At 53.2% G+C, this 20,257-nt stretch overlaps 2 protein-coding genes across 5 annotated transcripts in view; one reads left to right on the top strand and one right to left on the bottom strand.

Annotated features, from left to right (window-relative positions):
• Window positions 1-336: 336 nt before the first annotated feature.
• NAT9 (N-acetyltransferase 9 (putative)) lies at window positions 337-5,328 on the bottom strand. 2 transcript variants are annotated; one of them, XM_054083703.1, is made up of 7 exons: window positions 5,198-5,328; window positions 4,523-4,710; window positions 3,677-3,786; window positions 2,651-2,791; window positions 2,394-2,453; window positions 2,125-2,219; window positions 342-2,038 (listed from the first exon to the last, which is right to left on the bottom strand). In XM_054083703.1, exons 2-7 carry the CDS (start codon window positions 4,597-4,599, stop codon window positions 1,901-1,903), a joined length of 621 nt encoding a protein of 206 aa, XP_053939678.1. In that variant the 5' UTR covers window positions 4,600-4,710; window positions 5,198-5,328; the 3' UTR covers window positions 342-1,900. The 2 variants fall into 2 exon arrangements, with proteins under 2 accessions (XP_053939679.1, XP_053939678.1); XM_054083704.1 differs by lacking the exons at window positions 4,523-4,710; window positions 5,198-5,328 and adding an exon at window positions 4,182-4,516 and having other exon boundaries at window positions 337-2,038.
• A 258-nt stretch (window positions 5,329-5,586) lies between these two features.
• TMEM104 (transmembrane protein 104) overlaps window positions 5,587-20,257 on the top strand; it is a 39,278-nt gene continuing 24,607 nt past the window's right edge. The window contains exons 1-8 of one of the 3 annotated variants that reach the window (XM_054082997.1): window positions 5,587-5,708; window positions 6,639-6,762; window positions 8,619-8,740; window positions 9,263-9,344; window positions 10,283-10,385; window positions 10,789-10,869; window positions 14,242-14,341; window positions 15,115-15,220. In XM_054082997.1, coding sequence (XP_053938972.1) covers window positions 6,718-6,762; window positions 8,619-8,740; window positions 9,263-9,344; window positions 10,283-10,385; window positions 10,789-10,869; window positions 14,242-14,341; window positions 15,115-15,220 — 639 coding nt within the window. In that variant the 5' untranslated portion in view covers window positions 5,587-5,708; window positions 6,639-6,717. Of the gene's footprint in view, window positions 5,721-6,638; window positions 6,763-8,618; window positions 8,741-9,262; window positions 9,345-10,282; window positions 10,386-10,788; window positions 10,870-14,241; window positions 14,342-15,111; window positions 15,221-20,257 lie in introns of all 3 variants that reach the window. The other 2 variants (XM_054082995.1, XM_054082996.1) reach the window with 2 other exon arrangements.

Here is a 20,257-nt window from a genome sequence, read left to right as displayed (position 1 = left end):
GGCTCTGGCAACAGTTAAAAGAAATAATTTTTCCCACCTTGGTCACTTTTCAGGGCAGCAAATCCCACCCCAGCTACATCTTTGCTGCTACTCCAACCTCGCTCCTCTGGCAGAGGGATGAGACGCTCCACAGACAGAGCACAGAGCCAGCAGTTTCACCCAGCAGCTTCCGCAAACCTCGTTCTCGGGGACAGAATCCATCCCTGCCCGTAGCAGGTGACAAAGAGCAGCAGGATTAGCAGCCCTCGTCAATGGTAATCCCAGCTGGAACGGGAGCTGCTCCTCACTGTTACCGCACAAAGTGTTTGCTACAACTAAATCTATGCTAAATACTCGTTTAAAAGACACTGTTCCCACGCTTGGTTTTAATGTTAGTTACAGGAACGTGCTTAATTTAACTAAAACTGGAAAACTAAACACCCCCGGCCCTAAAAATACAGGCACAGCAACACTAAAAATTCCAGTCTCTGGTAAAAACATCCGCAGGCAAATCTGGAAGCTGTTACCTGGCACTGTGTAATTGGAACAAGTAATTCCTGGTCTAGAATTACCCATTCTGGCTGCTGTTGCAGTGGGAGAACACGGAGCAGCGCCTGTTATCCCCCTCACCGTCTGTCGCTCTGCTTAGCAAGCTTCCCTGCTGCGCGGGGCAGGACGGCTCAGGTAAATCACAGCATTAAAGCCTTGGTCCGGTGGGAGTTGTGCAAGTCACCCTCACAGAGTTCCTGTACCACAGCTGAGGCCAACTCCTGCCCTAAACAGCTCTGCCCCAGTAAGAGAGATTATTTGCCCCCGTTTATCTTACTGGAGAGCAGTGAACGGCACCTCCAGGCTGAGCAGGGCAAGTCCTGAGCTCCCTGACGCAGGCGATCGCTGTGCTGTCTCCTGCTCTGTTCTCCTCCTCCTCCCTTCTGTAACAGCAGCCTGGCGAAATGAGGTTTCCATGTCCAAAGCACAGCCTGCAACTCAGCAAGGGGGTTTCTCTGTGGCCTCCAGCAGCTGCCAGTGCCACCGTGTTCCGCAGCCACGGTGCGATGCTCTGCTCTCTGCTCCGATGGCAGCGATTCCCATCACCTAAATCTGCCCTTTGGTTGTGCTCACCCACATCCCAGCCTCTCGCTCCCAGGGCCCCCCTGGAATCCAGCACCCCACAAGAGGGGGCTCACAGAGCTCTGCTCCCCTGTTCAGCTTCCAGCGGAGGAGGAAACAGCCTCGAGTTGCTCCAGGGGAGGTTTAGATGGGATATTATAGAACAGTCCTTCAGGGACAGAGTGGTGAAGCCCTGGCAGAGGCTGCACAGGACAGTGGGGAGTCCCCAGCCCTGGAGGGGTTCAAAGAACATGTGGACAAGGCACTTTGGGATGTGGTTTAGCAGGCACAGTGGGGCTGGGCTGATGGTTGGACTGGATGAGCCGAGAGGTCTTTTCTAACGTCAGTGATTCCATGATAATGCAAGCAGCCAAGCCCTGCTGCTCCCAGATGGCATTCGGGCACCTCAGATCCTCATCACTCATTTTATTCAAGAGCAAACAGAATGGGTGTACCGAGACGGCTGAGCTGATGAACCCTGCTCTAAAGGCAGCGGGAGAAGGAATAGTGGTGGGTGCTGCCTGTCCAAGAAACTTGTGGCACCAGGGTTTAATGAACAGCTGGCGATTCCAGGTTCTGCAGGAACAGCATGTTAAAGTTGCAGTCATTCCCTGTCAAGCCTGTGAATCGGTGGCTGTTCTCCAGGTCTACATTTCAGGCACTGTTCCTGGCTGGTGCAACAAGGTGCAAAGCTGAGAAAGTAACCACAGGAGACAGATTAAACCAGCCAAGTGCGGCGTCCTCCACGCTCAGACCTCACGACAACGTCCAGCTCCTCCCTGGAAACCAGGCCTGTGTCTGGATGTGCCTGTCAGGTTGCCAGCACCCCAGCTGGTTCAACGTAGCTCTTCTCTTCCACATGGTTTGTCTGTTCCAGCAGCCACTGCCTCTCCTGGTCACCAACATCCAGCCTCAGTGTCACCTCTTGGAAAATGCTGTTCACTGCAACCTGTGCCACAGAGGAGAAGTGGCTCAGTCCCGGTCGCAGGACAACGCTGTCACGCTCTCTGGGTGGAAGAGGGGCTGCTACCATACCTCCTTAAAATGGAGCTTTTTGAACATGCAGATACTGGCTTCATTCTCCTGACCAATCTTAGCCTCAAATTTGGTGATCCCCAGCTTTGTCACTCCTGCAGGAGGAATTGGAGAGAAGCATTTCTGTTACCTGCTCAGATGCCGCATCTCTGGCAGCACAGAACTCCAGCTTTTCAGGCAGATGGATCCCAGTCCATACCAGTGGGAAACTGTGCTTCCAGACCACATCCCAACCACACTCCCGTTCCCTCACACTGAGCCACCCTTACCGTAGGACATCATCATCAGAGTTGCCTCCTTGCCAAACCCTCTGCCTCGGTAGCCGGGCTCTGAAAGAGAGGCACAGTGTTCAGTTATGAGGGACAGATCAGCCATGCCAGGCGCTTTTCCTAAGGGACTGTGACCCAGGCCAGCAAAGGATCAGAACAGAACAGCCACGGGAAGGCAAGGAGAATAAAAAGCTGCTGTGTGTAACATCTGCTTTAGCCATGGTGATGGAGACCCAAGCTAGGAAGCAGAACTTGACCTGCAATCATAATTTCAATCTCGCCCAGCGTTGGATCCTCGGTGTCGGTAAGGAAGAGGTTGACATCCCCCACCATGCAGTCCTCATCTGCGCACGCCTGCCTGGACCACCGCTCCGTGTCCAGCACGATGAAGGTGCACTCTGGGGAAACAAAACCATGGCAGCACTTCCAGGGCATACTGAGAGTTACAAATGACTGAAGGATGAAACTACAAGCATGCAATAAAGAAACAACCGTTTCCACATGTCAACAGCAAGGAAAAACTAAGAATTAGGCCTCCTGTGCTGAGCATGCCTGCTCCCATCTCTAGGAATACAAGACATTCTGCAAAACCCACTGGGAGGCGATGTAGGCACCAACACTACAAACAGCCTGTTAAGGAGCGTGGAAAGTTTCATTCCATGACTGAGGTCTCACTCTGCAGCAAGTTCAGGCAACAAATTGTTTGGTGCCCAAGAGGCAGACCTCGTGATTCACCTCCTCCACGTTATTTTTCCTTTTAATGCCAGATAAGACAAATGCTCCAGACAGAGCTCTTTGCCAGTCTCAGTATTTTGCAGCTGGCTGTATTTCTCTCAGGCTTTTATGGGCAGTGATTCATGACCTGTAGGAGGGCCAGGGAACCAGTGCAGTCAGCACACCTCCCACCAGGTAATTATGAAGTAATTCCATTTCTGAAGGAAAAATACAACCCCCTGCCATCGTTTTACGGTGATCAGAGCTGAGGAGTGTTGACTGTGCAGCAGCAGCTCAGCAGATAAAGCTGGGGTAAGTAAATCCCTGTAGTCTTTGAAAAACTGCACAGAAAGGACACCAACAGCCCTGCCCGTTCCCTGCTTCCCTGCACATGTACCAGCTATAAACAAAGCCAGTTTGAAGCTACTGTTGCAGAACGTCTCACATTTCATCTGGTCCAGCCAGCAGAGCCCACCCACCAGGGCTCTCGGCCGCTGTGGGTCCATCACAGGACAGAAGGACCTGCTCCCCACTCCCACCCACCCTCAGGAAACAGTCAAGCTCCTCACTGTCGGCGTCATCCCGCCAGCTGCGCTGCATCTCGTACTCCTGCTCCAGGCTGAGGGGCTCAGAGGCGGTCAGGCGCTGCAGCTCCTCCGACTGCATCCACTGGTGGTACCTGACAAGGGGACCCAGGACCAGGTCACTGCCAGAGCTACAGCAGCACAGGCAGATTCCCACAAGTGCTCTAAGGGTCAGGCTGTCACAAACCGGTTCTGGAAACACCAGCCTGGCACTCATGGCAACTTAAACCTATCCACAAGCCTCCCTTCCTCAGGTTAACACAGGAATCGGTGTTATCTGTGGGAATTTAGCAAGGTTTGCCCATCCTGTAGCTTTGTGTGAAGAGCGCCCAGTGCAAACTTGATGTTTTTAGAAGTACTGAGCCAGCAACATGAAGTTCCGGCACATTTCATTTAACTCAGATCGATAATGCATCTCCCAGACACTGACAAAATGAGTAATGCTGGCACCTTTGTGCCAAGGCTGCATGCCTGCTTCTGATTTATCAACCTTTATGCACTGAAGTTCTGCTCCTCCTCTGTCATTAGGGAAAGACACGCATGAACAAGAGGACTGCAGGTGGCTCAGTCGCAGCCAGGTATTCCCCCTCCCGTGGACAGCAGCACGGATGAAGTTCTCTTTGTCAACGGAGCCAGCAGAGTCCAGACCTGCCAGGGATGTCTGCTGCGGGGCATGGAGGGCAGAGCCGAGCCTTTCTACAAGTACTTGGGCGAAAGAGGGCCCTGCAGCTGCCAGGCCGGGGCCCTTTCTGACCACCACGCTCCCTTTAAGAAAAGAAGCAAAGCAATCAGACTGCACAAGAGCATCAGATGAAGATCCAAGCTATGTACCGGGGCACGTGTGCAGACATGTATGGCACCAGGGTCACCCTCTGTCCTTGCAGCACGGTGTTCTCGTTAATCTTCATGGCCTCTGCACTGAGGGAGAGACCCAACACCCCAGTCCGTGTCTCCAGCAAGGCCAAGGGATGGGACAGCACCTCATGGAGCCCTCTGGGAGGCAGCGGCTGCTGCTCACACTGCAAGGACAGACCCCAGCTCACATCAATCCCCTCGTGCCCATAGCAATCCTTCTGTGTCCCCCCCCCCCCTCCGAAACTGGGCTGTATCGGCAGAGACCTGCCCTGACAGGAGCCATTGAACACTTCCTGATGCGGGTGGTGGTGGAGGCGCCCTGTTTTGACACAGCGTGGGCCTAAAGGGGAGACCGGAGCCTGAAGAGAGACTGGGGCAGAGGGAAGATCCGGGGGCTGTGGGGAGATCCGGGACTGGGAGGGAACCTCGGTCCTGAGGAGAGGTCTGGGACGGGGGGAGGCAGGGCCTGAGGGGAGAACTGAGGCCCAGAGGGGCCTGAGAGACGACTGGGACTGAGGGGAGGCAGGAGCTGAGGGGAGATCGGGGGCTGAGGGCAGGCAGGGCCTGGAGGGAGCCCCGGGGCCTGAAGAGAGATCGGGGAAAGGGGGAGGCAGGGCCCGGCGGGAGATCGTGGCCGAGGGGAAGCAGGACCTGAGGGCAGGCGGGACCCGGGCCGAGACGGCAGCAGGGCCGGAGGAGGGTCCGAGCCGAGGGACCCCCGGGCCGAGGGGAAGAGCCGCACCGCGGCCACGTGACCCCCAGCACCCAATCGCGGCCCGTGACGCTCGGATCACGTGACCGCTCCGCGTCCAATCGCAGCCCGTGCTGCCGATACCACGTGACACACGGTTCCCAATCACAGTCCGCGCTCTCCACCAGCCCCGCCTATTCCCCGCCCCTCCGCTTCCACGTGAGCCCAATCGCGCCCAATCGCGGCCCGCCTCCTCCCGCGCTCACGTGATTGCCGCGAGCCCAATCGCTGCCCGCGCTCTCCCCCGCCCCCTTTTTAGCCCCGCCCCACGATCACGTGACTCACAAACCCCGCCCCGCGGCAATCACGTGCGCGGAAGGCGCCCCAAGGCAGGAGGCGGGGCGGCCGGCCCGGGGCCGCCGGCGACGGGACCGGTCCCGGGGCGGGGTCTGCGAGCGTCCCCCGGCAGGGGTGAGGCCTGAGGTGCCGGTGTGGGGCGGGGCTGAGCCGGAGTGGCCCGGCCCCGGCGGGGGAAGCGGTCCCGAGGGGCAGGGGGCAATGTGCCCAGGTGCGGGGCAGCACGGGGAGGCTGGGAGGACGGGGCTGGGTCCCGGTGGGCGCCGGCCCCGGGGCTGTCCCCTCCCAGTGGGTCCCCCGGGGTCGGTGTCCCCGTCCCGGTGGGTCCCCCGGGGTTGGGGCTCCCCGTCCCGGTGGGTCTCTCGGTGGCCGGGCTCTCCTCCCGGGCCGGGCTCTGTTAGCGTGGCCGTGGTCTCGCTGCTTGCCCTCGGTTGGCTGTAGCTGCCCGTGGCGGCCCGAGCCGGGGCTGTTGCCGCAGGAGGTGTTGCCGGCCGGGCTCTGGCTCTGGGAGCTGTGCTGCCTGAGTGGCTCCTGCCACGTACCGGGTGTGCAGGCGCTCAGGAACCGGATTTTAGGGCTTTTAGAGCTGGGAAGGGTCTGGAGCCCAGGGGTTGTGGGAGCAGTGAGGGCCCTGGGGCTGTTCAGTCTGGAGAAGAGGAGGCTGAGGGGAGCCCTCATCGCTCTATGCAGCTCCCAGGAAGGAGATTGGAGGCACGTGCTTTATGAGAGTAGTGGTGGTGTGAGATCATCCGCAAGGCAGGCGTTCTTCCTTTTGAGGTTTTGGCATCCAAGATAGCCGTGCTGGCTCTTTAGGGAGGGTGAAGTTTGGTCCTCACGTGCCATGAAAGGGCAGGGCCTTTTGGTTCCTTTTAAACAAGTTTAATTGGTGCGAGAGGTTTTTGCTGAGCGGGGCACATCCGTCCGAAGGGCAGGGTCCTGCTGCAATCCTCTTGGTTAAACATCACAAGACCAAGGCACAAAAGCTGACTTGTGAGATTCTCCTCTTTCTGACAAAGCTAACACGACTTTATGATGTTTCCCTAGGTTAAAGGCACCAGAAGTTCAAACACCCTCCTGAAAACGCCCTCCTCGCTGTGCTCCGAGCCTCCCAGCCGTTGTCACCATGGCTGGCGGCATCACGGACACGGGAGAGCTCTACTCTCCCTACGTAAGTACCGCAGTTTGCACACACACCTCTTCACAATCCTCTTCTCCCAGCACTGTGTTTTCACTCTGTGCTTCCCCACGGACACAATCTCAGCAGTTCAAGTCAAAGAGTGCTTGAAAGTGCTGAGTACTTGTAGTTACTGGAGTTTTTTACCTCACGGATCCCTTTATATAATGCAAAGGAATGGTGTCTGCTTAAAGTGTGGATCTAAAAGTGTTAAAAAGAGCTTGGTGTCCTATACTAGCTCTTGCATCCTCCTACTCGCTTTCCTTTTTTCATTAATGTTTTCATCAATGCAAATTGTCCGCGAAGCTGGCAGAAACCGGGGGGTTCGTACAGTGGAGCTGTCCTGCTTCGCGTCTCTTTTATTTCATATAACGTTTCCCCTGAATTTCCTAAAGTTTACTTATTTGTAGCTGTTGCAGTAATTTGTTTTAAACCACTTTAAAACCGGGAATCAGGATGTTTCTTCCCTGTGATGTGGCATTCTGTGAAACCACAGAGCCAATTACTGCTTTCCTATGTTACTGGAAATACTGGTTTTCATAGCCAGAAGCGCTCATATTGTGTCAGCTTTTAAAAACAGTGCTTTGCAAACGTGGTTTGTTTTTTCTTCTGACATGTGCTCTCTAAATACAGAACCAGTTCTGAAATGAATGCGTTGGCTTCCAAATGCTTAAAAGCTTTCATCTCCATATTAAGGATTGGATTCAGAAGGACTGGATATTAGGCTGCAGAACTAGGTCACAGCTGAGAAAATGGAGAGCAAGGCAGTAACTGGGGCGTCTGGACCCTAAAGGATCAGCGTCACCTGGTCTTGTTCTTCCCGGAGTCCAGTCTTGAAGGCCACGCTCTCCTCTTTCCCTGAGGATGTCTGGCCAGGCTGAACACATGGGCACTGTTCTTCTCTCTCACTGCTTGACCAAAGCCAAGGAAAATCACCTGGGAGGTTTTTGTCAGGAGTGATTCATGGCTCTGGGCGCTTGAGTGGGGCTCAGGGAGTGACAGCTCTGCCAGCTGAATGAAACCAACTTCCCTGTGAGCTGCACTGACTGATTCTTTTTGTCCTTCTGGGAGACTCATCAAAAGCTGAATTTGCTGCGCTTGTCTCAGCGAGGGCAGGAGCAATCACAGGGTCTCTGCGGAGCGGTTCTCCTGATGTTAATTGCTCCACACCCAGAAAAGTGTGCCCAGACACAGCTCGTTACTGGCTGCCCTCTGGGGATACTCTGACCTAGATATTATAAAGGAAAAAACCCAACTTTGGGCAATTTTTGATCTGTAGTTGAGCTGAATTCATAGTCCAGGGGTTCTGTCCAGGTGCCTCGGGGCAGGAAAAAGCTCATTGCCAGAGAGGATGCAATCCTTTCCCTTCCAGAAGTCAAATTCCTTCTTCAGAACGTGCTCAGCTGCTGACGGTAAAGTGGGCTTTGGGTTAGAATTCTGTTTGGATCTCTCCTGCTTGACGAAGGATAAAGAACAAGAGATTCTGAAAGGTAACTTATGTATGTAGTCATAACTACTCAGGTTCAGGTCGGAAAACAAGGGGAGACCCCAGTCCTTCTGGCAGAGGGCAATGGATTTAAAAGCAAGCAACCAAAAATCTCAGGTGGTTCCTAACTTGAAAACTTAAAAAGGAAAAATGTATCTTTAAAAAAAATTAGAAAAATGGAGCAGAATATCAGTTTCTCCAGAAATCTGCTGACCCTTGCTTTGTTCTCTGTGCTTGCCAGCCCCCTCCTGGATTTGTTACTTGCTGAAGGACTGCTCTCTCTGAAATCCATGTGTATGCGGTGCCTTGGACTGTCCCTGGCAGAGCTGCAGGCTCTCACGCTGGGTTCTGTGTCTCCTTGCAGGTTGGTCTGGTTTACATGTTCAACCTCATCGTTGGAACGGGAGCCCTGACCATGCCGAAGGCCTTTGCGATGGCGGGGTGGCTCCTCAGCCTCGTGCTCCTCATGTTCCTGGGATTTATGAGGTAGGATGCGAGTTCGTGTCTGTAGGAGATTGGGGGCTCAGCTGGGTGGAGCCGTAAGGACAGGGCTGAGGCTTTTACTGCTTTCCCACCATCCTGTCCCTCTGCTGCTGGCTCTGTGGTTGTGTTCCCCGTCAACCTTGTCTGAGGGATGCGTTTTCTGTTTGCCTGAAACACAGACTTACGGAACGGTTTGAGTTGGAAGGGACCTCACAGCCCATCCAGTCCCACCCCTGCCATGGGCAGGGACACCTCCCACTGGATCAGGGGCTCCGAGCCCCATCCAACCTGGCCTGGAACCCCTCCAGGGATGGGGCAGCCACCGCTGCTCTGGGCAGCCTGGGCCGTGGGGCTACATCCCGGTGATCCTATGAAAGACCTCCAGAAACGCTGTGTGTGTGGAGCTGGTGAAAGGGTCGTGTTGGTTGGCTGGTTTGCTCCTGTGAGTAGATGGGAATGATTCTCTCTCTCCTTCAGTGACAATTCTTGGCCGTTAGCATTGATAGCGATTGCATTTCTCCCTAGCTACATGACTACGACCTTTGTGGTGGAAGCCATGGCTGCTGCGAATGCCCAGCTGCGATGGAAGAGAATGGAAAAACGCAAGGTTTGTGTAGAATCTTCCATTTTCTCTCATTCCTTTACCCTGTAGGACCTGCCTGAGATCCTTCTGCTTCGTTGCCTTGCCTCGTTAATAACTCTAAAGGAATAAATTCCTCCTGTACTTAACTTTGCCGTATAAAACATGGCTTTTGGCTCCCTGTGGGGTTGCTCATTAAAGACAGGATTTTCTGCTCCTGCTTTGAAATATCTCTTGTGCTGTTCTCGTTTCTTCCTGATGGTGCTCCCCTTGCCCAGAAGCACTGCTCAGTGAACGTGGAGAGGTGGCAGCCGATATATCGGTGCCATTCGGTGTGTGCCTAAGTCTATAAATCCTTGCTGATCTCAGGTCATTTAACTGGGACAGCCTGGAATGTCCTTGCTGCCACTCGGGCTGTATCACAGGCAGGGGACAGTCCTGAAGGATGTCCTTGCTATAAAATTTACTTGTGGCTTTTTGGATCCTGGCTTTAGTAGCTTCTCTGGATCAGTGCGAGGCATCATTTTTTGCACTGATTGAGATCCCTGCCTGTCTGTGCATTGGAGTTGGGAGGCAGGCCTCTGCTCTGGCTGGCTGAAACTAGATATGTTTGGATTGCTTTTTCCCACCATTTCTGCAGCCCTGCAGATCGGCTGGAAGTTTCCACCTTCCTCGTGCCACACAGCACGGCAGGAACTGGACCCTGTTGCTTGTGCGTGACCTAGGTTAGGAGAGCAGAGCTGGTCGCTCTCTTTCTCCTGCTCTGTGAGTGCCCTCTCCTGCTCTGCGCAGCATCCCGGGCCCTGGCCACGTGCTCCCTGGTGTCACCTTTGCGTGTGTGTCCTGCCCATCCCTGCTTGGGACCTTCCTTTGAGCTTCTGGAAGTGAGACCATGACACTAGTGGTGCCACAGCCTGTGCTGTGAGGAGCAGACATCTCAGCTGTGATCTGATCTTTTCTCCTAGGAGGATGATGAGGATGAGGATTCTTCCTCTGGAGTATCTGACACTGACGTTCTCCTCCAGGATGGCTACGAGCGAGCAGAGACACGGCCTATCCTGTCAGTTCGTAAGTACCCAGATCATGCTTTCTCTGGATCTGAGACCTCTTCTCCGCAGCCAGAGTCCCGCTGTGCTCCAGCAAGCAGAGCAGGATGCTGCTGCCCGTTTCACCCTGAACTCCACAAGCTCACATCTCAAAGTCCTTAGCACTTGCAAGATAAGATTCATTGAGAATTCAGCTCACCTCCTGCAGTCTGATAAAGATCTTTTCCCTCTAGGTCACTAAGATGAGAACATCTTACTTTGAAAACACTTTTAAACTAACTTCAGCTGAGCGCTTGGACTGGTGACTCTGCAGTCACACGTACCATCCTTCAGACTTGCTGGAGCTTCCCAAGTGTCTTCAGATGGTCTGGCCTCAGGGTTTGTTGGAGGGACTGGTTGAAATGCTTCTTATTTTCAACTTGCAGAGAGACGTGGCTCACCCAATATCTTTGAAATCACCGAGAGGGTGGAAATGGGGCAGATGGCTTCCATGTTCTTCAATAAAGGTAAGCGATTCACATTTTCTAAGTCCCTTCGGGTCCTCCTGCGTGTTGTGGGTCTGGCTTTTGCTGAAGCTTGTGTGCCTTTCAGTGTGGGTTTGTGATGATTCCACCCAGCAGCGTCATTCCATCTCTCTGTGGGCTGTGTTCACCCCACTGTGTAGGGTATTTGTGGGCCAGGTGGGTCAGAACTGACATGAAGGGAGGGTGCTGGTGGTAGAACCATCAGAACTGGCCAAGACACTGCAGGTTGTGAGCCCAGTTTTTCCAGATGAGTAACTGTAAGTCAGTGCCGTTTCTGACTGCCCTTAACCTCACTCTGAACTGCGTCTGCCATCTGTGATCTCCACTATCTAAAGCAGTAAGGCCCAGCTGCGGTGTTTGCCAGTTCCATCTTGGCTGTATCACTTGAGAGTGAGATGTTGGGGCTTCCCTGAACCCCCTGAGTGAAGGTGAGAGACTTCTGAGGAGACATCTTGTTCTCAGTCTTGCTTGCAGCATTGGATTTCTCTGACTTCAGGCAAGTTTTCTTGCTTGTAAAGAGTTGCTGTGAGCTCTTCCCTGTCTGTCTGTCACCCTGTGCAGGGTGATGGCTGGGAAGCGCTCTGGGAGCAAGCACCGTGTAACAAGGCTCGTCAGTGTTGCTGAGGGTCCAGCTGCGGGAGAGCTGGGAGTCATGGGAGGCAGAGCAAGTCCAGAAGGCCCCTGCTTTGCATCTGCATTCTGGGGTGAGATGATAACAACCCTCCAAAGACAGCCTGGCTCGGGGCAGTTGCCTTCTAGACCGTTCTGTCTCGGTGCTGGCTGCTGCTCAGCCAGAAGAGGGTGCTGGAAATGCACTGATGTCTGCTTCATAGCAAAGCGATGCCAACTGCTCGATACTCTAGTCTTAATCCCTCTTCCTGCTGTTGCTTTAGCCAGAGGTATCTGATGCCTCTACTAGGGATCCTTCCCGGGCCCTGCTCAGCGCAGTGCAAGGGATGAACCTCTGCAGGGCGGCAGCTGGAAGAGGTGCAGACCAGCACTTGAAATAGCTTGTGAGTTCCAGATGAGAGCAGGTACATGCAGCAAAGGGTCCAGGGCAGCTGTAACTCATTTGCTGTGTTCCCTTCCTCGGTGCTTGGCGATGAGGCTCCATCGCTATCCTGTTGCTGAGCCCTGGCTCAGAGGCACCCTCTGGTCTGCTGAGCGGTGCAGAGAAGAGACAGATTAAGTACCTCCCTCTGCAGATCTGGCTGAGGTGCTTCCTTTGGATGGCCTTCAGTAAAGGCCATTGCTCCATGACCAGTCCCTACTGCCTTGGACTGGGAAATGGGCTCATGGGAGTTCCTGGCTTCAAGCACAACCTCTGCTATTTCCCAGCTCAAAAACATCTGGATCAAGGTTTGTCCATGGTACACAAAACATTGATGCTCCACCCCTGGGGGTGTTCAAGGCCAGGTTGGATGGGGCTCTGAGCCCCCTCATCCAGTGGGAGGTGTCCCTGTCCATGGCAGGGGTTGGAACTGGATGGGCTTGGAGGTCCCTCCCAACCCAAACCATTCCATGATTCTGTGATCCAAACCCCAGGTGTCCAAGGGCTTCAGAGGGAAGGTTGAGGTGAGCTTTGCCAGAGACCTCGAAGCTGCTGATTTCTAGCGAGTTCCCGGCTCCTTTCTCTTGACTGATTTGTAGTTGCAGCGATCTGACAGGAGTTGGATCCGCAGTGCTGGGAGGGGAGCTGGGGATAAATTTCAATTTCAGGCTGTCTGCTTCCTTAAAGGGAGCTGTGAAGGCCCTGTGTGCGCTTTGGAAAGAGCTGGCTCTGAAGAACTGCTTTCATTTATTGATTTCTTTATTTTACAACGTTGGGTGCTTTCTTCTGGGGCTGAGCAGCCGTTCATTGCAGTAATGGGTTCTGGGTGCATCAATCACACTGTTTCCCCACAGGAAGTTATTGATTCCTCTCCTGTTTCTTGTCCAATAATGGAAGTATTGATCAGGGAGGGGCAATAGCAGTTTATAAAAGAGCTGACTCCAAAGCCTTCCTTCCTTCAAGAAGATGAGTTTGGGAGACAGCTGCTGCCTGGACTTGCCACAGGCAGGGAGGATGGCACTGGAAGGGGTTCTGGTGTTTGCTGGTGGATACTGGCGGTGCTGGTGTGGCTTAGCTGGCCCTGTCAGCCTGACTCTGTGTGTGGAGGGCGGCTGAGGCTGGAGATCCTGAGCAGATCTCAAACCAGAACGTTTATCCGAGTCTGTCCTGTCCTATGCTCATGTCTTGCAGCTTCTGGCCCACGTATTTGTTACGATTTTCAACTCTTTTTAATAGGCAGTGGGAGAAAGCTGGTACGTAGCTTCTTGCCATCTTCAGATCAGTGCAGAGTCTCCTCCACTGTGCAGCCACCTTCAGCCGGAGAGGAGGAGAACAAGAGGGAATGTTATGGAAGGAGCTGGCAGTTTCTGCAAGATCTGCCTTTGTCTGTCTGGGCAAACCAGAAACTGCTCTGGGCTCGGTTTTGGGCCCCTCGCTCCAAGGACATCGAGATGCTGGAGTGTGTCCAGAGAAGGGAACAGAGCTGGGGAAGGGTTTAGAGCCCAAGGCTTGTGAGGAGCGGCTGGGAGAGCTGGGGCCGCTTAGTCTGGAGAAGGTGAGGCTGAGTGGAGACCTCGTTGCTCTCTACAGCTACCTAAAAGGAGGTTGTAGTGAGATGGGGATTGGTCTCTTCTCCCTGGTAGCCAGTGACAGAACAAAGGGAAATGGCCCCAAGATGTGCCAGGGGAGATTTAGGTTGGATATCAGGGGGAATTTCTTTACTGAAATCTCCCCTGGTGCATCTTGAGGCCGTTTCCCCTCCTCCTGTCCCTGGCTACCAGGGAGAAGAGACCCTGTGGAACCCAAGCTCTGCAGGGCCAAATCCCGAATGTGGAAGCCCTGCAGGTTTGCAAGCAGAGGCTTTGGAAAACTGCAGAGGACTAGAAGCATCTTCTCCATGTCGCTGTTTGTCAAGCTGCGCTTGCACCGAGTGTGTCAGCAAGATGTTTGCCTGTGGCTGTTCCAGGCTGACAGCTTCATCTGGCAGATGACTTATGTGGGACCTGTTGGTCTTGCCCAGCGACCAGAGGGTGGGTTGAACTGGAGGGTCAGGTGCCAGGACTGGGTGCTGAGGGAGGCAGCGTGGAGCGCTGAGGCACCTCACGTCCCCTCAGTTCCTGCACTGGGGCCGAGTTCCTGAAGCTGCTGCTGTGACCCTGGGGTGGAGTTTGCTGCAGAAAGAATGAAACCTTGGAGGCAAATGGTGATCTGTTTTTAAGATCTTAACAAAACTTTGTGTGTTTGAAGTGTGGAGTTTGAGTCTCTGTCTGATTTGCTCTGTACGATATTTTCTTTTCCTGCAGTGGGTGTCAACCTCTTCTATTTCTGCATCATTATCTACCTCTATGGAGACCTGGCGATCTACGCAGCAGCCGTGCCAGTCTCTCTCATGCAAGTGACCTGGTAAGCGTGCTCCCTGCTGGGGTTCTGCTGGCAGAGAGGGGGCAGGCTTGGGGATATGGTGGGGTGAGAGATCTGACTGGGATCAGCTCCGCTTCCTGAAGACAGGAGCAGAGCAAGGACTCAAGAACAGCTCAGTGCCTGCAGGTGGGAAGGTGAAGTTGGTTTATATTCCCCGCTGCCTGCCTGAAAAGTAGCTGACCTGATTTTTTGAGTCCTCAGGTGTGAAGTACTTCCAGCTTAAGTGCTTCCAGGCACGGGACTTGTTGCTCAGCAGTTGGATTGCAATTCTCTGTGCGAGGTTCTAGCTTCTCTGTCTCTTTGGGTGAGAACTGAGAGGTGTGGTGCTCACCAAGCCTGTGGCCAGTGAGTGGAGATGTTTCATGCTCTTAGTCTGGACTGAGACCAGTTCCCTTCCCAAAGAAACAGATGATGAAAGAGATGGGTTTGATCGGATTTGGGCTGTGCCGGACTCATGATTTGGACGAACCTCAGTGATGTGTATGTGACCCAAACGCGCTGGCGTGATGACCAAGTAACCAAACTTGTAAATAGCTGCAGAGAATTGAAGCATTTCCCTTTGAACGCATGGTTCTCGGAGACTTACTTTGCCTTACACAGCCCAGAAAATATAAGGAAGGTGAGAGGTCAGGGATGGAGAGAAGGAATGGGCACTTCAGGTCTCTGCTCATTCTTCTTTCTTGAATGTAGGAGGGGGAAAGACGTCTGCTAGGAATTAATTAATTACTGTCTTTTGTTCTCTCCGCTCCCAGCAGCGCCACTGGCAACCATTCTTGCAATGTTGGAGATGGCACCAAGTACAACGATACAGACAAGTGCTGGGGGCCGATTCGACGGATCGATGCCTACAGGCTCTATCTGGTGAGTTCCCGAAGCTGGGATTACTGTTATTGCCATTTAAACCTGGCTCCTAGTGGACAGGGATTTTTTCCTGTAGAGATAATGTGGTTCAAGTCAACAAGAGCAGCGTGAAGCTTTTGATTCAGTCAGACCTTTTGGGCCAAATACCCCCTCTCTGTTCTTTGTGACGTAGCTCTGTTTTCTTTTGGTGGCCATCAGAGTGATCCTTGCAATTCTGAGTTTGAGTTCCGTCTCTCGCGTTGTGTGGTTCTATGTTGTTTAAGCGCATGTTGTGTCCATGCCAACCCACTGGAGTGTTCTAAGCTCTCTCCAGTGCATTCTTTATGTGACTGCAGTTGTTTATGCTGCAGGAGAATTTGATTTTTGAGAGGTGATGGAATCAGCACGCTCACACTGCATCTGGTGCTGTGTGCTGCCTCCGTAACAGTTTCTGTCTGCTTGAGGATCGCCATCCTCAATGCACTGGCATCCGTTACCGCGCTGCGGTTCTGCCGGAAGCCAGGGTGTTTGCCAAAGCATGAGGCATGCTTCTCTTGAGCTTGGGGAGAGCTGAGCGCTTGTACACGGAGACAGCTATCAGCAGGGCGAAATGGAAGAGCAAGGTGCACCAGCGCTGCATTGTGCGGCTGCTCTTAAGGGTCTGGGTGAGGATTTTAAGGAGTGAAGGTGACCCCGTGAGTGTGCAGAGAAATCCAGGGGTAAAGCCTCTCGGAAGAGATGCTGAAGTTGGTGCATTTTGGACATGCAGTGGATCACATCCCTGAGTGCTCTTGTTCCAGCGTTATTGCAAAAGTAAGAGCTGGGCCTCAGCAATATCAGTAAGTGTCAAAGCCTGGTTAATTATTTAAGAGCAATATTATTGCTTTATTAAATTGCGCCTTGGTCTGTTTCTTTAAAACTTCCAGAAGATGGAAGATTTCCTTCCTGAATTTCAATAACTCTCCCCGACCCAGCAGAAGGAGCGAGTCGGGAAAGGCAGACGTGCATTAATTACTGCCTGCGTCTCGCAGCTATCGGGGCTATAATTCATGAAGATAATTGTTGTTAGGACTTGAAAAATTAAAAAAATTAAGACTGAGTAAGCGTTCGCCTTGCCGTCTGCGTACGTAACTCCCTGAGGAGCTTTTCCTTCTGCTTGTCTCATGTGGATTTGGAGCATAAATATCTGCGGAGTCTTTGGTAGTGGTTAATCCTCCCCGCTCAGTAACTGAGATGAGGGTTTAAGTGCTTTCCTCTTGGTAGTGGTGGGGGTTGTTTGTGGGAGAGCAGAGCAGTGGGTGGGTTACAGGAGGGGTCCTGCATCGCTGCTGAGTGCTGATTGTGGTTTTCCATTTAAGGGCTCTCGTGGTTCTTACTGGGTGGGGATGGGAGTAAACTGGGGCTGGTTGGACCTCCAGCTCTGCGGTCCCACTCCCTGTCTGCCCTGTGTGGTTTTAGTCTTCAGAAAACAAAAGATGATGATGATTTCCTGGAGAGGAGTAGGGGAGGTGATTGTTCATAACACGTTCAGACCACAGTTCCAACACCGTCTTCAAGTCTGGCTGCTCTGCGGTGACCCTGCTGGCTGTGATTTCCCTGCGCTGCCCCGTCTGCAGTGTGCACAACTGGTGAGCACTGGTGAGAGCTCTTAAACACTCCAAGAGAAACCCAGGGAGGACAGGGGTATGAAGTCGCTTGACTTCAAGCCAAAAATCTGATAGCAAAACACTGTGACCACCTCTACAAATGTTGTTTGAGTTTCTTGTGCATGGAAGTGGAGTCTTAGACAGGCAAGGAAAGCCGAGACCTGCTGGGCCGAAGGGGAAAAGGCGCTGGGAGATGAGGAGGGGTGAGGTGCACCAGACTCATTGCTGTTCTGGTCCCAGGGAATTGGATCCATGGAGAAAGTGCGCTCTTTTCTGGACTTTTTCTCTTTTTGAGTTCTCGCCTGTTGGAATAACTGGGATTCCACGTTTCAGTGAACAAACAAGGTCTTTTTTTGCAGGCTGAGTTCCCCTGTGGCAAGGAGACAGATGGACACTGCGATCCCCAAAGAAAGCAGCCGAGTGTTTTGGATCAGCCCGTTTGTCCTAGATGCCTGCCTCTAATTTTCTCACCTCGCCTTAGTGCTGCATTCAGGTTAAGTGACTTTTACGAGCAAGATGGGTGGGTGTAACCAGACCCTCCTGCCTGTTCTGGTGAAGCAGGTCTCTGGCCATAGCGTTCCGTTCCTTGCTCTGTTTCTGACCTCACAGAAAGACTTTTTTGGACTATAAGGAGAAAGAATCTATTTGAGGTTTACTGGGAACATGGTGCCAACGGGAGCTGTCTCATGCCAAGCACCACCGCGCTGCCAAAGAGCCGTGCTGCCTTCCTCCTGTCGGCTCTTTTCTCCCAATGCTGTGTCTTCTTTTTGACAAAACCCATTTCAAACATTGACTCTTGGAGGTGGGGGTGGGAAGGCGAATAATGACTGATATAAAAATCCTATTTCACGGTTTATTGTCCGAAAAGGGCTCTGAAAGCCGTCTCTGCTCTGATCACTGTGAATGGAAGCTGAAAACTATGTACATAATGAGAATATTTAGATAGATTAAATTCTTCTCTGGAGACTTTGCTTGTCTGCGCAGCATCTTTATTGCTGCTCCGGAATTTCACACCTAAGTGTGGCTGCAGAGTCTTCGGAGACTGTGAGGCCCCTATTAACCTTTGTCTGAACAAATCTTTATCTCGCTTCTTGTTTGTAACTTGCCTTGGAAAATAAAGGCTGGCAAAGCAAATAAGGGAAGGTGAGAGAGACTGGAATAGACTTTTGCTCCTGTCCCATCCCTTGCTGCTAATATTTGCCTGCTCTTTGGGACCACAGGAGTCCTGGGAGGGTGGAAAGCCTTCCTGCACTGTTCCGTGCCTACGAGGGCTGGACCGTGCCGGGCAGAGCGGCAGGAGGAAAGGCCAGTGGTAGATGGCCCAGCGACCTTGTGGAAGGCGAGCGCTGATTACAGTTAAAGCAGATGGATGGCTTTCCATCTCCACTCTAGCTCCGTCACCACACTGTCACATCCTCGGCAGCTGAAGTGGCTCCCAAGTCCCTTGGCTGTCTGGTTGGCAGCGCTAAGGACAGGATTGCATTCCCTCCACGCTGGATTCACGCTCCGTGGATGGATGTAAGCTGCGGGGAAGGGGCAGTGGATTTGAGTTTCAGATCTCTCATTCCAGCACTTCCTTGTCTTTCTGTTCCAGGGATGTAGGGGTGTGACATGATCGTCCCTGTTTCTAGAAAGCAGATACTGAGACAAATGAGAGATTAAATCCTGGGGCTCAGCAGCATTCAGAGTGTCTGCTCCAAAACGCATTCATGACCTGGCAAGTGGCACTTGTCTTCTGCACCAGGGCAGCTGTCGTGGCTGAAACCTTCAGTCTCTTCTCAGCCCTCCTCTTCTGGCAGTCTGGGGCCTGATGTCTTCCTGTGATGGAAACGAAACTGCATACATTGTCAGGAGGAGCCGTGCCCCTTTCAGGAGAGGCACTGCACGGGTAGTGCTGGTGGCCTGGCTCGGGAGCGCGTCAAAGCTCCTGGGTGCGTCTGTTCTGTCTGCGTCTCTTGGGTTTGTAGCTGATTGGGAAGGGACGCAGCATCCGCTTGTGCCGGCTCGCAGATGCTGCAGTATCGCAGGCAGCCCAGCGGGCGCGGGCCGAGCGACGGTGGGAGCGCAGATGGTTTAATGGAGATTATCCCAGTCGGAAACGTGCTTGTGCAGTGAATAAAATGAGCGGGCGTGCAGGCAATCACTGTCCCTCTTTAGGAAGGGACAATGTCACCCCGTCCCAGCGCTCTGATCAAAATACCCAGCGAGCGGAGTGGGGCCGGGCTGCAGCGGCAGGAGGATGAGGAAGGTGGACTGAGGACACGCACAGTCGCTCAGTGCCAGCAGAACTTAATCGGCAGCTGCAAAGGCTGAACTGATAAGGGTTGATGTAGATCCCGTCTGCCTTGGCGCGGTGCTGCCTTCCCGGCCCTCTTGGGCTGCAGGCGGGAGCACCGTGCTCTGTGCCGCTGGTGTACGTGCTCTGCTTCCCTCCTTGGCGTTTCTCCCTCCTGACTGCTCTGTGTGTGTGTGTGTGTGCGCGCAACCCTGCTCTGGGTAAAGGTACATGTGATTTTTGTTGTCAGAAAGCATCTTTCCAGACAATTTGCCTGCACTTGGTTAGTTTTATCAGCTTGTTCAGTGCACGAGACTCTGGTGGCCTCCCTGTTCATCTCTCCAGCTCACAGTTCCTTTCTGGCCTTGGTGGGCTTTGGTTGTGGGTTTTTTGTCTTATTTTTCATCTCCCAGGGGAGCCCTCCTGGCAGCACTTGAACATCCCTGCTCAATCTAAGCTGTCTCTCACCATCAGGGAGCTGGAGCAACAGAGCTGGAGCAGAGTGCTGCGAGCAGAGTGCTCCTTCCAAGGACACCTGGGTTTGCTCTGCTTGTTCCCCTCACAGCGAGCGCCTCTCCTCTGCCCGGCATTCTTCAGCTGCGCCCTGCAGCATCCAGGAACAAGTGGGTCACAGCTGCTCTCTCCTAGATGTTTATTCTTCCAGGTCTCTGTGTCTGGAGACCTTGAGAGCTGGCAGTAGGAAAGGAGCTGGAGCAGGGAGGGCTGGTTGCACAGCACATAAATCAAAACCCTTTGGGATGCTTGCCCTGGGATCCCAGAGAGAGCCATGGGGAAGGAAGGGGAGCTGCTGGAAGCTCACCCTACTGGTGTGAAGCGCTGTTGTATTCCAGGGTAGCTCAGCTTACAGGAAGGAGGCAGCAGGGCTGGGGCTCTGCTAGCTGTCACCTTGCAGATCCAATAAGGAGTTACTCATGGTGAGACCTTCTTGGCAAAGATATTGCATTATTTTCCTGCAAATGCTCTGAAGTGTTTTGTTATGATATTTATATAGAAGTAGAGACAAATGTACACAAAAGGTGGCTGCTCCTTCTCTGCACAGATCCATTTCTGAAAGCCTCATGAGGATCTGGAATATTGTGCCATTTCTGTATGAACAGGCACCTGAGTTTTGAGCTG

This window comes from Cuculus canorus, chromosome 18 (genome assembly GCF_017976375.1).
Source record: "Cuculus canorus isolate bCucCan1 chromosome 18, bCucCan1.pri, whole genome shotgun sequence".
NCBI lineage: Eukaryota > Metazoa > Chordata > Aves > Cuculiformes > Cuculidae > Cuculus > Cuculus canorus.
Note: the sequence above shows the minus strand (reverse complement) of the source record. Positions and strands in the feature narration are given on the sequence as shown.